Here is a 15,998-nt window from a genome sequence, read left to right on the forward strand (position 1 = left end):
AGGGATAGAGCAAGAACAGCCAGTCCTTTGGTGATTTCCTTCTGCTATAGGCCCAGCATAGTGGGTACTTTGCTTTTGCTTTGTTCTGCTTTTGGTGGCACCCTCAGCACGTGGAAGTTCCCGGGCCCGGGATTGAACGCATGGTACGGCAGTGACGTGAATTGCTGCAGTGACAACGCTGGATCCTTAACCTGCTGCGCTACAAAAAAAAACTAGCATGGTGGGTACTTTGAAAGAAGAAAAAGGCTGTTGGATTGGTAGGAAAACTTTATTACGCTCCATGCATCCAGGGAGCTCATACATGCACACACACTCACACAGGCACACAGCTAATACTGCTCACGGCACTGGCCACGGGCACAGTGGCCCTAGTGTTGAGAAGAGGCTGAGAGTTGCACTCTGTTCCCTCCTCACTGTAGTCTCCTGCACGGCAGGCTGGGGCACAGATGTAGGAGGCAGCGCCTTCACACTTCTAAGCCAGGACCCTTGCTCAGTCCTAGTGCCTGAACTAGGTCCTCCCCAAGGCCACTCTTCAATGTCCGTCTCACTGCAAGGACAGAGCAGGGTCAGAGGGGGCGATGGGGTTAAGGTGGTCGGCGGGCTTGTGGGCAGTACTTACAAGACTTGCGGTTGCCACGGGAACGCTTGCGCTCCCGAGTGGCTAAGGCACGAGGACTGCTCTTGGTCACCGACTGCACCAGCAGGTCCATGATCTCATCTGAAGTGTCACTGGGTAAAGTGGAGCCGGGAGGTTCTTCTGGGGGTACAGTGGAGGGCCCCACTGTGGTAGGCATGACTGGGGAGCTGTTCTGGACATTGCCTGAGGGAGCCAGAGAGGAAGTTCAGGCCAAGGTGGCCCCAGAGCCCACCGCCCCCAGAGGCCACAGGTCCCACCTCTGCTGCGGCGGCCGTGTGTGGCGTCCTCAGGCTTGCTGGCCAGCAGACTCTTCATGCTGGCGTGACTGTCGGCATCCCCTCTTCCTGGCCCACTGCTCACAGCCACTGGGACAGATGGGTGGCTGGGAGTTTCCCCAGCCACACCTGAGAACTTCTCTGTCTGGAGAGGGTAAAAGGGTGAGTTGGGAACAGAGGAAGAAAACCATGGGGGTGGTGGTCACGACCCAGGAGGGACACCCACCTCGGTGATCATGCGTCCCCGGGTCTTGTTGCGCTCACGGTACGTGGCTCGCTTCTGCTGCTGCTGCAACACCCGCTCCCGGCAAGTCCGATACTCCAGTGCAAACTCCCGCAGCGTGTGGCAGAACTGCATGATGCGGACCTCACGGGCTGCCTCTGCCGTGTACCCCAGGTACAGCAGGAAGGCGTGGAATCTAGGCACGTTTTGGAGGGGAGAGGGACAGTGTGTCTACTTAGGGCTTAAGGGATGGCGGTGGCAGTCCGGCCTCTGGCCTAAACCCTCACCTGTTGCACACACGGCGGTGCACAACCTTCAGCATGGCAACACGGCGGGTACAGTGGGCCAGGAAGTGGGTGAGGCGGGCACGCAGGGCTGGAGCCAGCTCGTGCTTGGCCAGGCTCCTCAGGCTCTCCTCTGCTGCCCGGCTCCGGCGCTCCAGCTGCCCCAGGTTCTCAGTCAGCTGCTCAAAGTCCACCTAGAAAAGCAGGGGGTACACAGGCTGTCCCCCCACAGAAAGACACTCCCTCAGGCTGCCTCTGTGTGTGCTGGGCCCTGCCCTCCAAAAGCTTACAGACTAATGCAGGAGATCGTCAAGTCCACGCGATGCAGTGGGGAACAGAGAAGGCTGCTTGGGATAAGTGGCAGCTAAACAGACCCAAAGAGGGAGTAGATGTAGCCAGGCCAATAGAGGAAAAAGTGTTTCTGACCAAGGACACAGTCCATGTGAACACCAGTAGCCTGAGCGAGCCCTGGCAGGGCAGCCCACTTAAGGAGAGGAAGCAGTGTGTTCCCTCATGCCACAACTAGTCTTAAGCCTCTAGCAGCTGCTGACCTTGGCACAGCGGGTCAGGGCAGGAATTTCTGAGTAGAGGTCAGAGGAATCGGGCCGGATCTGGAGCACCAGGGAGCAGAGATGATGCAGCAGTGACTGTCGGCGCACCGTGTCCTTCACCTCTGACACCTTCTCCAGGTAGCTCAGCTCAAAGCCCCTGCTCTGAAAGGACCTCATCTGAGCCTGGGCCCTGGTTGTCTCCAGAGCCCTGGCCTCCCAGCTCTTTTGTGCCCTCAACTCACCTGGGAGCCATTGAGGAAGTTGCCCACAGCCAGAAGGGTGGCCAGGATGCAGCGGAAGGTGGCATTTTGCACCAGCTGTTCCATGCCCACTTTCAGGTCAAACAGCGGCTCTGCGATTTCCTGGTGTGAGAGGCCAGGGACTCAGATTACATGGTCATCATGCTCACCTGTCCCCCCTGCCTGTCCCATCCCATGACCCAGGTACCCGCTCCATGCTGTCATAATCCAGCTTGAAGGCCCAGAGTTGTAGGCGGGCAGCCAGGCCTCCGATGGAGGCGAGGGTCATCAGGAAGTTTTCGGCTGGGCCCAGGGGTATGTCAGGATTGGCTAGCTGGGCCTCCTCGATCTTCTGCCGCTCCTCCTCCGTGGGCATCATGGTCAGGAGCTTCTGAGAATGCATCCGCCACCCCACATAGGCCACTCAGTGCTGGTCTGAGGCCTCAGGTATTGGTTTGGACTCCTCCCTGGGTCATCTGGGGCAGCCCCAGAGTCTGAGGACTGCCCTGCAGAAATGCCAAGCCCATGCCCACCACTGGAGGGTCAGGGAAAACCCACTGCCTGAAAGAGAGGGCCAGACTTCCTATACCCCCCACTAGGTCATCCCTACCTCAATGCCATCCTTGCTGACAGCAAACTCATCAAAGTTGAGCAGGGCAGCCTTAATGACGTGCACAGGTGGTAGTGTGGTTAGGCCGATGTTGATGGCATTGCTGCGCTTGGGGTCCAGCACTGTGGTCATTGTGCGGCGGCCCTCACCAGCCTTCTTTGGAGTTGGGGGAAGGGTAGATGAAGGACTCCTTTCTTTTTCTGCTTCCCCATGTGGGAAATGAGTAGCAGCCCCAGCAGTTCAGACCCTTGAGCTCTGATTTCCTGCCCCCTCCCCTGGGGTTACCTTGCAGATGAGGGTGGGCTTACCTTAGAAGGCAGCACATCCTTGGCACGAGACTCAAACAGGTGTTCTAGCCGGGCTGTATCCACTGAGACAGGCTCTAGTGAGGCCCACAGGGTGGGGCAGGGCCCAAAGCGGCTGCTAGAGCCTCCATGGACCCCAGCCAGCTTTAGCTCTCGCCAGAAAAGTTTTACTGTCTTCCTCTTTGTGGGAAGGGCTAGGCCATCAGGTGCTGAGGGGGGAAGAGGGGCAGCTGGGGGTGGTGGTGGTGGAAAGGGACTTTTGTTGAGTGGGGGAGGTGGGGGTGGAGGAGGCGGGGGGCTTCCAGAGAGCAGGGGCAGTGGGGGTGGTGGAGGTGGGACCCCATTCCCCGCCTCCACAGACTCTATGTTCAGCATGTCTCGATCTTCATCCTCCCCTAGATCTGAGAAGTCCAGGTCCCCAATGCAGAGCCTGGGTCCACGGGTAGGGAGCTCCTGGATGGGCTCAGGCTTGGGGCTTGGTGGGACCAGTGGCTCCTTGGGCTCTGGCTCAAGGCTCTGCTGGGCCTGGAGTAGGATTCGAGGGGCAGCATTCTGGGGTGTTCTGGGTGTAGGGACTGGTTCTGGGGAGCCCCGCTGTTCCTGGGTGTCTAGGGAAAAGGAAGCAGCTATCAGTGTCATGCTCCCTGTGGAGCAAGAGGACCACATGGGTGCATCCTGCCCACCCACCCACTCACCTGGGTGCCCATCAACATCATCAGGCATGGCTTCGGCCAGTGTCTCTGCCCGGCCCTGGGCCAGTGCAGCTTGCTTTGCTGTTTCTGTGACTGCTACATTCTCCAGGAAGCGAGCTCTAGGGGAAGGCACTTGTCAGTGAGGGTGTTTGACACCCCAGCCCAGGGTGCTGTACATGCCTCGCTGGGCCCTGGGCATCGTCCCTAATTGCAGGCACACACAGAACAGTCCATGCGCTGAGCAGACCCAAGACCTGCCCCCACCCCGCCAGCCCCACCCCCACCCCCCGCCAGCCCCTATTCAGCCTCCCTGTATAAGGGGAGGGTCCCTACCAATCCAGGATTCTCACTCAACATATGGGGAGAAGTTTTTTTTGTTTTTTTGTTTTTGTCTTTTTGCCTTTTCTAGGGCCGCTTCCTATGGCATATGAAGGTTCCCAGGCTAGGGGTCTAATCGGAGCTGTAGCCACTGGCCTACACCAGAGCCACAGCAATGCCAGATCAGAGCCGCGTCTGCGACCTACACCACAGCTCACGGCAATGCCGGATCCTTAACCCAGTGAGCAAGGCCAGGGATCGAACCTGTAACCTCATGGTTCCTAGTCGGATTCGTTAACCACTGCGCCATGACGGGAACTCCCCTGGGGAGTAGTTCTAATTAATGTTTAACTTACAACACTGCTGCTGTTCATGTTCATTGTTCTGATTCTAGACAAGGACCCACAGAGCAGGGGAAGGGGATGGCTGTCCCAATGGACACACCAGGCCGTCCCTCCCTTGGCCTATCTGGCAACTCTTGAGAGCCATGGCCTATACCCAGAAAAGGGCCTGTAAATGACAAGCACTCAGTTTATGCTGAGTAATGAATGTGATCCTGCCTCTTCTTTGGCCCTTCCAGCCTCTATTGGCACTCTCTGTCCTCCCCTTAGCCCCAGGCTTCTCCTCCACCTACCTCCACATCACACAGTACCCTAGATCCCCTCCCAGCCCTAATCCTGGGCTGAGGACAGAGGAGAAAGGGCTCCAGTTTGGGAGTCCACATTCTCATCGCTGGTCAACCCTATTAAGGTGTCACTATTGAAGCACAGGGACTTGCATGACCCCAGTGAACTGTTTCCCACTGCTTAGTCCTTGGGTAACCTGAGAGAAGAAGGGGCCTGAGGTTCCCCAGCTCTGGCTGCATCAGGCACATGGCACCCCTGCTGGGGGAAGCAATGCTGAAGCCCTGAGCACATGGCAGGCCTGGCAGGTTGGCCTCTGTACTTACTCCAGCCTGGCCTGCCCAGGAGGGGACTGGGGGACAGGTGGGCTCTCTGGGGCCCTGGGTAGGGGGGATGAGAGGAAGAGATGGTAATTGTGGTGCCTGCTCCATCCCAAAGCCCATTTGCTCACACCCATACAGAGCTGGGCAGTGATCAACAGGAGTTCCTTCCCGGCCACAATGAGAAGAGGAGGGGGTGGGGGAGGTGTGACACGAGGAAGCTGGAAGTGGAGAGGAGAGACTAATGTGACACAGGACAGGGTGAGTAAAAGACAAAAAACAAGAGAGTCAGAGACGCTGGCAAATAAAGACAGAAGGGGATAGGGAGACAGACTGACATTGGCAAGGACAAGTGGAATGCCAGAAAGAAATGAAAAGAGGCTGCAGGAGGAGGAGGTCCAGTCATAGCCGAACCCCACCCCCAGCAGTCACTTACCAAACAGGAGCAGTTTGGTGAAGTCTGGAAAGAAAGAGAAAGCGTGCGTTTGGGCAGAGAAGTTTGGGCAGAGGAGGCAGAGGGCTGGTGGAGGGGGCACAGAGCGGAGGGGCAGTTGGAGAGAAGACTGGGATAGCCTCTATTTCCCTACTTACTTGTAGATGCTCCTTTCGCAAGAGCTGTCGGATGAGGGCGCCACGGAGATGGTAGGAAAGAGGCTCACGGAGGTGTGGGAGCTGGAGGCGGGGCCTGTAGCTGGGGCGGGACCTACCGGGCTGGAGGCGGGGTCGGTGGAGGAGGAGGTGGAGACTACCGGCGAGGCAGGGCCTGTGGAGCTGGAGGCGTGGCCTGTCAGGAGGCAGGGCTACTCCTGGCGGATCCAGCCCTCCGCATTTGCAGAGGGACATTGGTTCTTACCCAGGCTCCGGGGAGCGCACTTCCAGAGATCGGCGGCTGCGCTTGCCCTCCTCTGAAGAAGGCTTTCGGCGGGTGGTGCGCCGCCCACCTGCCATAGCTTCTTCCATGTCTCCATCCTCCAACCGCAGGGCGCTCTAGCAGGTTTGGGCCCAGATGGAAGCAGCTGAGGCCCAAGTAGGTGGGATGGGGCACTGAAGAACTGCACCCTGACCCCTCCCCTCCCCGGTCTGCAGTAGGGACCTGGCAGCCTGGCCCACCTCGTAGAGCACAAGCTGTGCACGCAGATCGACGTCAGTGCCTGCAGTGCTCAAGTGGCGCTGGACCAGTGCCTCCATGCCCTGCTGCTCCAGCGCATCCGTCACGTCATAGAAAGAGTCCTGGTCTGGGAGTGCTGCCAGAGTCTGGAGGGTTGGGGATATGAGGGCAAGGCTGAAGCTGATGTGGGACTAGAAGTCAGGAGCCTGAGGCGTCCAGAATTGGCCTTGGTTTTCCCCTTGCTCCCCCAACCCCACCTTGTTGATGAGGGTGACAGTATACACCAACAACTCTGGGTCAGCGCCATTCTTCTCCTCTAGGATGGACACCAGATTGGCCCACGGAAGAGTGCCTGCCACAGAGAAAGGGGAGTAGTCATGTGGGGACAAGTAGGAGCACTCTGAGCAGCAGGGGAGGGAGGGACAGTCTCTGACCCGTGGTGCTGGCCACAGAGTTGACTGCGCGGATGAACAGCGGTGCGTTGCTCTCAGAGTATTCCACAAACACCAGCAGCAGCTTCAGGGCTGTCTTCACCACCAAGCGGGACTGGGGGGAAGGGTCATCACACATGAGTGGGGCTTGGGCCACACTTGGGCCCCTCCTGGTGGGAAGCGGGAAGGGCTCCTGCGGCTGGACCCAGCAAGAGAAGAGTCTAGGCAGAAAGAGCCAGCTCTAGGCCCAGCCAGGTGTTGAGGTGCCTTCGAGGCTTAGAGGGGCATTTCATTCCAGCCCACTTTGCAAAGAGGAAATTGAGGTCCAGAGAGAAGCAGTGGGAAAAGGGTGCATGGCTGGGAGGAGGGCCACTTACCAGGCTGGCACACAGTGTATACAACCACTGCACAGTCTCACTGTGGGCCACCACTCCCAGCATCCCATCCACAAAAAGCATCAGCTGGCCTAGTGCTGGGGACACAGGGACAAGAAGAGGTCAGTAGGGGGTTGTTGAAGGCAGGGGTCATGGGCAAGGGATGGGGCTGACCTCGGAGGATGTAGCTCTGGTAGTTGTGGTCGGCAGCTGCACCCACACGGATTAAGCAACTCAGCCCCTCAGAATGCACAAATTCAGGCACCAGGTCCTTGTCCTCCTGAGGGGAACCATGGGGGAGTTTAGGGGAGGCTCAGGCTGGATGCCCACCCCCAGCTCACCTCTGGGCCTCACCTGGAAGATCTGCTTTAGTGAGAAGAGGGAGCGTCGGAGCTCAGGGCCACTGGAGCCATACAGCTTTTCTGCAAGGGGTAGGTGGGCATGGAAACCACAAAAGGACAGAGACAACTTCTACTGGGACACAACCACAACCCGCAATCAAAAAATATTCTAGTACTCTTGAACACCCCAACTCCTCCTCTACCTCCCAACTCTGGGCAACCCCCACCACAGATTAACTGTGGCATCGGCCTGGCCCTGGAAGAAGAGGGCAGGGTAGGAACAGTAGGGTCACACATCTTGTCTTCCAACTGCCCTGTCTACAGGCCTGAAAGAAACTGAGCCAAAAGGGGTATATGTATGGCGGGGTGTTTCTGGACACTGATGTCCTCACACACTCACCCAAGATGGCATTGACCCTCACAGAGAGCTGGGTCCGCAGGATCAGAGTAGGCTTCCGCCCTTTGCTGGAATCAAGTAGCCCAGTCAGCAGCTCCCAGCCCATTCTTCAGGGTCCCTCCCCCCATGCCAAGGCCTCCAAAGACCTCTCCACATGCCAACCCTAGCCTAGCTCCTTCCTCCCCAACTGCTTCTCCAAGCCCAAGAGTTGTCCAAATAGGAAGGCTGGTGTGAACACAGGCATCTCAGGTATGTGGGAGAGCCCCACTCCCATCCCAGGCAGCAGGTAACACTGGCCAGGCCTTGGGATTCCCCTGGCAACAGCTCCCTCGGGCAGCAGGAGGTGACGTACAACGCCGGCTCGAGATCAAGTGTCTTGGCTGCTGACACCTGAGCCAGCCCCTCCAGCATGGGGGCAAGGGTGGGAGTTTGCCTGGTCTTCCTGGCCCTATCAGCTCTGACCTGATCTCTTCAAAGAAGCCCTCCAGCATCTCCCGCTGCTCTTCCAGAGACAGCTCAGGGTCCAGGTAGTATCCAGATGGAGACACTTGCAGGGCACAGTCCTCTAGCTGAGGGTAAAGGGAAGAGACGGCAGGAAGGAAGAGGAGTATGTATGGAGACCCCAAGACCTCCTACCTCCCAATCGGGGTGCCGGCAGAGGCACACCACAAGGGTCTGCTCTGCAGCCATGCATTCCTTCAGCAGTCATCTCTCATGGATTTACTAAGTGCAAAGTCTATGTAGCTCACAGGGCTTTCTCCTGGCTCATAACCTATCCATTCCTTAAGTTTCAGATTAGATAATGCTCTTTTGGAAAGCTTTCCTAAACTCCTTTAGCCAGTTCAGTGCTACTCCCTCTAGCCTGTGTGTATACTCTCCTCTGAGGCTTTCCATATGGCATCATCACATCCTGGACAGTAGTCTCCTGCCCCACTAACTGTGTGTTCTCTGGGTGCAGGCACCATGTCTGTCTTGTCAGTGATATCTGCAGAGCCTAGCACAGCGCTTGGCACACAGCAAGTCGTCCCTAAATGGTTGTTGAGGTAGTGAATGTGAATGAGGAAGGGGACTGGAGAGAACACGGGAGGAAGTTCCTGCCTTCGAGGAAGTTCGCAGCTCTGTGAGGTGATAAGTTACAGCCACAAAATATTCAAATCCAGAAAGAATTTAAGAATGCTGGGGGGGTGCAAACCCAGCTAAGAGGGGGATATGTGTCTCCCTGAGTTAAGACTGCGAGGAGGGATCCTAGTCCCTTCAGGCCTGAGGGTCCTTGCCCTACCAGGAAGTGGGCTACAGTCACTACGGTTCTAATTGGACTTCACAGGCCTCCAAGAGGCCTATTAAACACCAGATTTTAGGTTCTGACTCAGTCAGCTTATAGCAAGTCCCAGAACCTCCGCTGTAACAAGAAGGCACATGCTCCATCCATGAGTCTGTTGCCCAGGGGTCCCCCCCTGCCCCAACCAGGCCTGATGCTTGAGAAGTGCCTGTAGGGAAGCCTAGTGAGGTGACTCCAGAGTGTGGAAGCCTCTCCCCGACATGTGCTCCACAGCACAGTGCCAGTGTGCAGGGCTCAGCAAAGTTCCCTTGATTCGAATGGTCCCGCTCCTTCAGGGGCCCAGAGAGAGCCCACCTCTGGAGAAGCAAGACATTTTGTGGCTCCATGTTACTGCGAAAATCAATCCCAACATCTGTCTGCTGTTCTGTCAGCCCTGCCCTGCTCTGGACCCAGCCCAAGGGCTTTCAGCTGCCCTTGGTCCTCTGGGGTTAAAAGAGTCCTGTTCCTACCCCTACTTAGTAGCCCTGCTCATGCCTGAGAGGATGATCTGGGTCCTTCTTGGCAGTTCAGCCTGTAAGGCCCTTGGGTGAACTCCCGCTCCTCCCCGCCCCCGGTCCCACCCTGGGCTCCGGCATGGGACATGGGACACAGGACAAACACTCCAGCCTGTTCTCTGTCCCACTTCCTGCTTGGCTGCCTGCCCCGCTCTGGGCGCCTTGGGCGGGCCTGGCCTCTCTCCCTTCCCTGGGAGCAGAGTCATCCTCTCCAGGGCCTACTGGGAACCAGCCCTGAGACAGGGCAGCAAGGCCCCAGGGCTGGGGTACTTCATCCAGGGCTAGCTGAGGGCAGCCCCACTTTCCTCCTGATTCCTCTTCCCACAAGGTGACTCAGCAGCCAACCCACCCCACCCCAGCCTGGCACAGCTGCATCTCCTTCCATCTTGGACTGGAGGACTCTGGGACCCTAGAGAAACACACCTCTCCCAGAGCCACAAATCCCCTCAGGGGTCCTCCAAATCACACACATTCAAACATTCACAAAGCAGGCTGGTTTTAGGTGCTGAGGACAGAGCAGGAAAAAAGACTCTTCCTCTGTCTTCCAAGCCCACGGGGGAGGCAGAGACACTTGAAAAAGGCCACAAATAAATGGAGAAGCATAACTGCCACAGTGCCCAAGAAAGGGGAGGGGTGGAGCGCTGTAAAGGCAAACACTGGAAGGGTGAGCGGATCACACCTGGCAGTAGCTTACACACCCAAATATATGGTCAGAAAGGGTATATGTATGCTCCTGGCTATGCACAGGCAAGAAGCACACCCACAGAAAGCTCAGGCCCAGCAAGCTCCCTTCCCCTCCTGCAGCTACACATGTGGGCTCTAATCCCAACTGTGCTGGGAATGGCTCTCTCCTTCCAGAAAACCTGGGATGCCTGCATCTACTTGGGGCAGGGTCCTGAAGACTAAATTCTCCACCACCCCCAGCCTCCTCAGATGAGCAGATTGAACCCTCTTCCCTCCGTGGCTGCTCCCAGTGGCCTCCCTAGCCACTTCATCAATCTTATGCTGCCAGGGCTCCATTTCTGGGGAAGAGGTCCAGAGATAGTAGCTAGCCCAAAGCCTTCAGGACCATGCCCCCCACTCCGACTCCTGGGTGGAGATGGGGGCAGGGATGGGTTTGGGTCAAGCAAGCTGCAAAGAGTGGAGACTTCCTGCCAGCTGGGTGCTGCTTGTCCCTCACACCCCTGGCCCCTTGCTGGGGTCACCCTTCTGAGAGCCAAACCTCTGGGCCTTGTTTCTCACACCCTGGGGCTGGGCCAGGTTGGAGTAAGCCCAAACCCTGGTCCCTGCGGACAGTGCTTGGGGTCAGCACAGGCTCAGTGTGGGCCCACATCCCTGACTCCCTCCTGTCTCTTGTCTTCCTCACTTCTCTGATGTCTGTCTTGGGGTGGAGTCCCTCCCTCATTATTCCCAGGCGCAGCCCCTCGTTTCAGCCTCCAGCCCATTTCCTCTCTTTTTATTAAGGTATAGCTGATTTATAAAATTATGTGTTTCAGGTGTACAGCATAGTGATTCACAATTTTTAAAGATTCTACTCTATATCCTTGTACCTTATTTACTGTATACACAATAGTTTGAACTTCTTAATCAGCTACTCCGATCTGGTCCCAGCCCACTTTTCTCCTGGTTCCTTGGGCTCAGGCTTTTCTGGAGGCCCAAACCAAATTGTTATATTGTTTTATATGCAGGGACAAGCTTAGGGGACCATGGTGTCTACTCCCCAATATTTTTTCTTTTTTCTTTTTTTTTTTTTTTTTGCCATTTCTTGGGCCGCTCCCACGGCATATGAGGTTCCCAGGCTAGGAGCTGAGTCGGAGCTGTAGCCACCGGCCTACACCAGAGTCATAGCAACACAGGATCTGAGACGTGTCTATGACCTATACCACAGCTCATGGCAACGCCGGATCCTTAACCCACTGAGCAAGGCCAGGGATCGAACCCACAACCTCATGGTTCCTAGTTGGATTCGTTAACCACTGCACCATGATGGGAACTCCCCCAATATTTTTTCTAGCAGTATAATCGAGGGAGAATGAACATGCTAGGGGCAGGGGAGATGGAGAAAAGGGCAGAATTATATCCTTTTTTAAGGAAATAATTTGTTAACTACATTTTTCTTCTCCTTTGCTAAAAATGTAAGACCCTGTGTGCTGATGACCCTTCTTCTCTTTTATCTTGGGTCTCCAACTGGACCTTGGCTTCCTGGATTAGATGACATGAAAGGGCCTTGATGAGGGAAGCCTACACTTGTTATGCCTCCTCTGTGTCACTCACTGGGCTATCCAGTTCCTTTGATTCTCCCAATAATCCTTTTAGAGGTGGGGGAAACCAAATTCAGTGAATGTGCCCCAGGCTGTACAACCAGGAATGGGACCAGAGCTACCTGACCTTGATCTTGGACAGTGGACTTTGGAAGCGTTCCAGGGAACGCTGGAGGGGAGTTGGAGTGAGGGCTCGGGCCTGTAGGGTTGGTTTCCAAGTCTGGAGACTGCCCTTCAGCTTTCTGAACTGTGCAAATACCCCAACTGGTCCCCCCAGTTCCAGCAAGGGAACAGGAGTGAACACATACACATCATACACGTTGGGGTAACAGTGCCTACTTCTGCCAAGACCAAGGTCTCTTACCAGGCTGCGGCCCAGAATATCCAGCAGATTGGATATGCTGGCACCAGGGAAAGCTGGGAGGAGACTGTGACTCATGCCCACACCACAATCATCTATAGTCTCCCAAAGAGACCTCATATCAAAAAAGGGCTCTCAGTTCATTAGAGTATCCCATCTTACCCTTAAGAATCCTCTAGGATGCCTCCAGTTGGTCCCTGTCCCAGAAGGTTAGGTGCACACTAGCCCCCTTGCCACAACTGCTCCTGAGGGGTAAAGTGAGGCTGGAGTAGGCAGGGACAACGTCAGGAAACAAGTACCACTGCTGTTCCACTCTAATGTTAAGCCAGGCTGGGGAAACAAAGTTGCTGGTAATAGGAGTTCCCGTCGTGGCGCAGTGGTTAATGAATCCGACTAGGAACCATGAAGTTGCGGGTTCAGTCCCTGCCCTTGCTCAGTGGGTTAACAATCCGGCGTTGCCGTGAGCTGTGGTGTAGGTTGCAGACGCGGCTTGGATCCCGCGTTGCTGTGGCTCTGGCATAGGCCGGTGGCTACAGCTCTGATTCGACCCCTAGCTTGGGAACCTCCACATGCCGCGGGAGCGGCCCAAGAAATAGCTAAAAAGACAAAAAAACAAAAACAAAAACAAAAAACAAAGTTGCTGGTAATGAACAGATTTCTAGGGCTATCTCTGCTGCTAGGAAAAGGGGGATCCTCTGGCCTCTGCATCAGGGGCAGAGCAGCATCCAGGGTCCTCTGCCCACAGCCCAGTGAGAGAGAAGTGCTATCGTAGATGTTGCAGGGCCTTTAGATATCAGGGAGGGGCTCCTGAGGCAGGCCTGGAAAAACAAAGGGTAGCAGGGAGAGTGGGACCAGGTGGCTCTGGGGAACGAGGGCAGGGCCAGAGGGCCAGGTTCTTGGGCTGGGTGAGGCGCTAGCACAGAGGGGAGAGAGACACTCCGGAGTTCTCCTGGGGATACCATGCATGGCTCAAGACACTGCCAGGAGCCCCCCACTCCCGCCCCCAGGGGCAGGAGATGAGTCAGAGGCTGTGGCCAGGAGCTTCCTCCTAGACTGGGAGGAAATGAGCAAGGCCTTCTCAGACCTGAAAGTTCTGAATCGTTTAAAAAGGAAGCCCTCAGGGGAACTCTGGAGGCTAGCTCCACCCTCAAAGGGGTGTGCATAGTGGAGCCCCAGAGAGAAAGGGGGCTGGGCCCCTGTACATTCCCAAGGAAGGGGTAGGGTCTTCAGGGATGATGGGGGTCAGTGTCCAGAGTGGGAGGGCAGAGGTCATTTGGCTGTGAACTGTTCTCTTGCTGAACAGCTGTGCAGAGGATGAAGCAGTGAGCAGAGAACCCCCCTTCTTATTTCTGCTCTACAGGCTCGGATGGGGATGCCTGGGTTTCTGGGCCACCTCTCCTCTCTAGAGGGCTGTGGAGGCAGGTCTGAGTCATGTCTGTACCCCTGGGGCACCCAGTTATAGGACTAGGGGAGGGGCCAGCTGTTGACATTTCCTACAAGGAGGGGCCCTGTTCCCCCTCCCTCAACTCGCTGACATCCTGCCCCTACCCTATTCTCAGCCCTTCTTCCTCTGGCCTTCTATTCTGGGGCTGTGGTCACAGTTTATATTTGGGATGAGCACATCACAGTGCATCTGACCATTCCTGGCAGAACTGCCAGCCCCAGGGAGTCTTGGCTCTAGGCACAGTGGTAACTCAGTGTGCTAGCCTCCAAATTCTGCCTGTGTGGGATTTGGCAGTTCTCAGGTACACAGGTGGGAGATCCTGAAAGTGGGGAGACCAGGAAGGACCAAGCTAGGGAGTATGTAACACATTATCCTTGCTTTCAGCAAGGGAGCAGAGAACAGAAGGCAGAGCACCTGGTGAGGGGGTGGTGGTGGTGTGCTCCTAAATGAGGGGGAGGGGTGAGGGTAATTCTGAGCCTCTCTCCTATAGCTGACCTCCCAAACTTGCCCCTAATTGGGAAAAGGGGTGTTATGGCTAAGTCCTGTCCTAGAGTTGGAGTGGGAGGAATACTCTGTTCTCTGTTGTGCTCCAGGCTTATTTCAGTACTAGGAGTTCTGGGAGCCTGGAAACAAGAACCTGGCCTCAGTTCAGTACCCTTCTCTCCCCTGCGCCCATCTTGAAAGGGAGGTGGCCTCTGGCTGGAGGTGCTTCTTTCAGGCCCATTTCAGTTTGCTCCTTTGAACAGGGCAAGACAAGGAGGAGTGGCATCAAAACTCTGGAGAGGGCAACATGCTACACTCTTCAGTCCTTGTCTTCAAAGCCCTGGCTCTGCTCAGACACGCGCCACTCCCCAGGCCAATAGTCTCAGCACCTCTCCCGCCTGCGCTTGGAGGCGGGGCTGCCCCGCAGCGCTAGGAATGCAAGCTGGGGGCCCGGCGCCTGGGGCACATTCCAGGGGAGACCCTGGGCCCGGGGGGCAAGTTTACGCAACTCGGCGTCCAGCTAAGCCTGGGAGCAGCGGAGGGCACCCCCATCAACTCTCTCCTCTCTTCCTCATCATTTGGTGCGGAATGGCTGGTGGGACACTGCGAGGAGTAGTAGTGCGCCTAGCAGAGTTCTGGCCCGGAAACCAAGTGCACCGGAAAAGGCCGCCTGCGGGGGGCTGCGCGGCTAGCAGAAGGGGAGGTAGGGCCGGCCATCTGGAAATGGGCCTTTCCCGGCACTGTGCACGAGTCGGCTCTGGGGCGCAGGCAAACTAGAGCAGGCCGGCAGTTTAAAATTAGCCCGGCCTGCTCCCTCCCTTCCAGCCCCCGGCGGCTGCCGGCAGCTGCACGGGATGGTGGGGGCGGTGACTCAAAGGACTTTTCCACCAGTGCAGCCTCCCGCCAGTGTCCCGGGTCAGGCTGCTTCCCGGGGACTCCCCCTCACCCCGTGAAGTCTCTTCTCCGCCGCACTCCCAAGCCGAACTTCCACCTGCAGGGACAACACTCAGCCCAGCAGGACCCAATCCAGCCTCTAGACACCTCCAGTGGCCCGCCCCCGGTCCGCCCCTCCTCGTGGTCCCGCTTCCACCTCACCTGAAGCAGATGAAAGCTAGCCGGTCCTCAGCTCCGCCTCCTAGGTCCGCTACCACCCAAACACCTACCGCCACCCTATCCAGAGCAGTTAATCAGGCAAAAAGGCAGCGAGCGAAACCCGAGCGCCTCCCCCAGGTGGGCCTCATTTTCAAGGGACAGCTTGCGTGGCGCGCACAACCACCTCCCTTCTTCAGCTTCCTTCAATTTGAGAAGCGGCCCCCCCAAGCCAGGCAACGTAGACCTTGGGTACCTAACCCAAAACTTTCCTGGTAGAGCACCCAAAGGCTTTCACGGCGCCAACCCTGAACCCTTGGTGGCCCCCAGCTTTTCTCCCGCTCCCCTCACCTTGAGCGGCGCCCCCAGCAGGCGGTGCAGCGCGGGTATCTGCGCGCCCAGGGGCAGCGCCCCGTCCAGGCTGCAGGTGGGGGCCCGGCGCGGCTCCGGGAAATTGGCACATGCGAAAGGGTCGGTGTCTTCTAGGTACTGTACCCGCACGGTCACCACTGATACCGGCTCCCCGTCCCCGCGGTCCTCCTCGCCGGCCATGGCTCAGACCCTGGCTCGAGCCGCGCACCTCTGGGCGGGTCCCGGCCCAGCCGCGGCGTCTACTCAACTAGTTCTGCTGTCTGGGCGGGGCCAGACCCGACGCTGGGGGAGAGGGGCGGAGCCATACGGAGGCGGGCCCGAAGAAGGGGGTGGGGCCAATAGTAGTCTCCCAGCGCGCGAGGTGGAAGCAAGCACCGCTGGTGGCGGAGCTTGCAGCCAAGAAATTCAGAGGGCATGATAGTCCTGT

General features: G+C 57.1%; 2 protein-coding genes across 26 annotated transcripts in view; both read right to left on the minus strand.

Moving 5' to 3' along the window:
- The window catches only part of TK2 (thymidine kinase 2), a 1,024,677-nt gene that overhangs the window by 640,640 nt on the left and 368,039 nt on the right, over positions 1 to 15,998 (minus strand). The gene's annotated exons all lie outside the window — the stretch shown is intronic.
- On the minus strand, positions 250 to 15,826 carry FHOD1 (formin homology 2 domain containing 1). Of its 25 annotated transcripts, XM_021094073.2 has the most exons (25): positions 15,551 to 15,826; positions 15,206 to 15,280; positions 8,191 to 8,297; positions 7,732 to 7,796; positions 7,345 to 7,412; positions 7,165 to 7,270; positions 6,994 to 7,088; positions 6,620 to 6,731; positions 6,443 to 6,537; positions 6,188 to 6,331; positions 5,931 to 6,064; positions 5,669 to 5,848; positions 5,514 to 5,537; positions 5,084 to 5,137; positions 3,820 to 3,935; positions 3,128 to 3,732; positions 2,820 to 2,975; positions 2,418 to 2,600; positions 2,213 to 2,332; positions 1,971 to 2,132; positions 1,423 to 1,613; positions 1,139 to 1,331; positions 895 to 1,057; positions 620 to 820; positions 250 to 547 (listed from the first exon to the last, which is right to left on the minus strand). In XM_021094073.2, the coding sequence occupies exons 3-25, from the start codon at positions 8,217 to 8,219 to the stop codon at positions 465 to 467; spliced, it is 3,279 nt and encodes a 1,092-aa protein (XP_020949732.2). In that variant the 5' UTR covers positions 8,220 to 8,297; positions 15,206 to 15,280; positions 15,551 to 15,826; the 3' UTR covers positions 250 to 464. The 25 variants fall into 25 exon arrangements, 16 of the variants coding, with proteins under 16 accessions (XP_020949732.2, XP_020949730.2, XP_020949729.2 ...); XM_021094071.2 differs by lacking the exon at positions 15,206 to 15,280 and having other exon boundaries at positions 2,820 to 2,972; XM_021094070.2 differs by lacking the exon at positions 15,206 to 15,280.

This window comes from Sus scrofa, chromosome 6 (genome assembly GCF_054392235.1).
Source record: "Sus scrofa isolate SSC_HxYL_T2T_F1_AM1 chromosome 6, Sscrofa_HxYL_maternal_Yorkshire_Landrace_v2.0, whole genome shotgun sequence".
In the NCBI taxonomy this organism is placed as follows: domain Eukaryota; kingdom Metazoa; phylum Chordata; class Mammalia; order Artiodactyla; family Suidae; genus Sus; species Sus scrofa.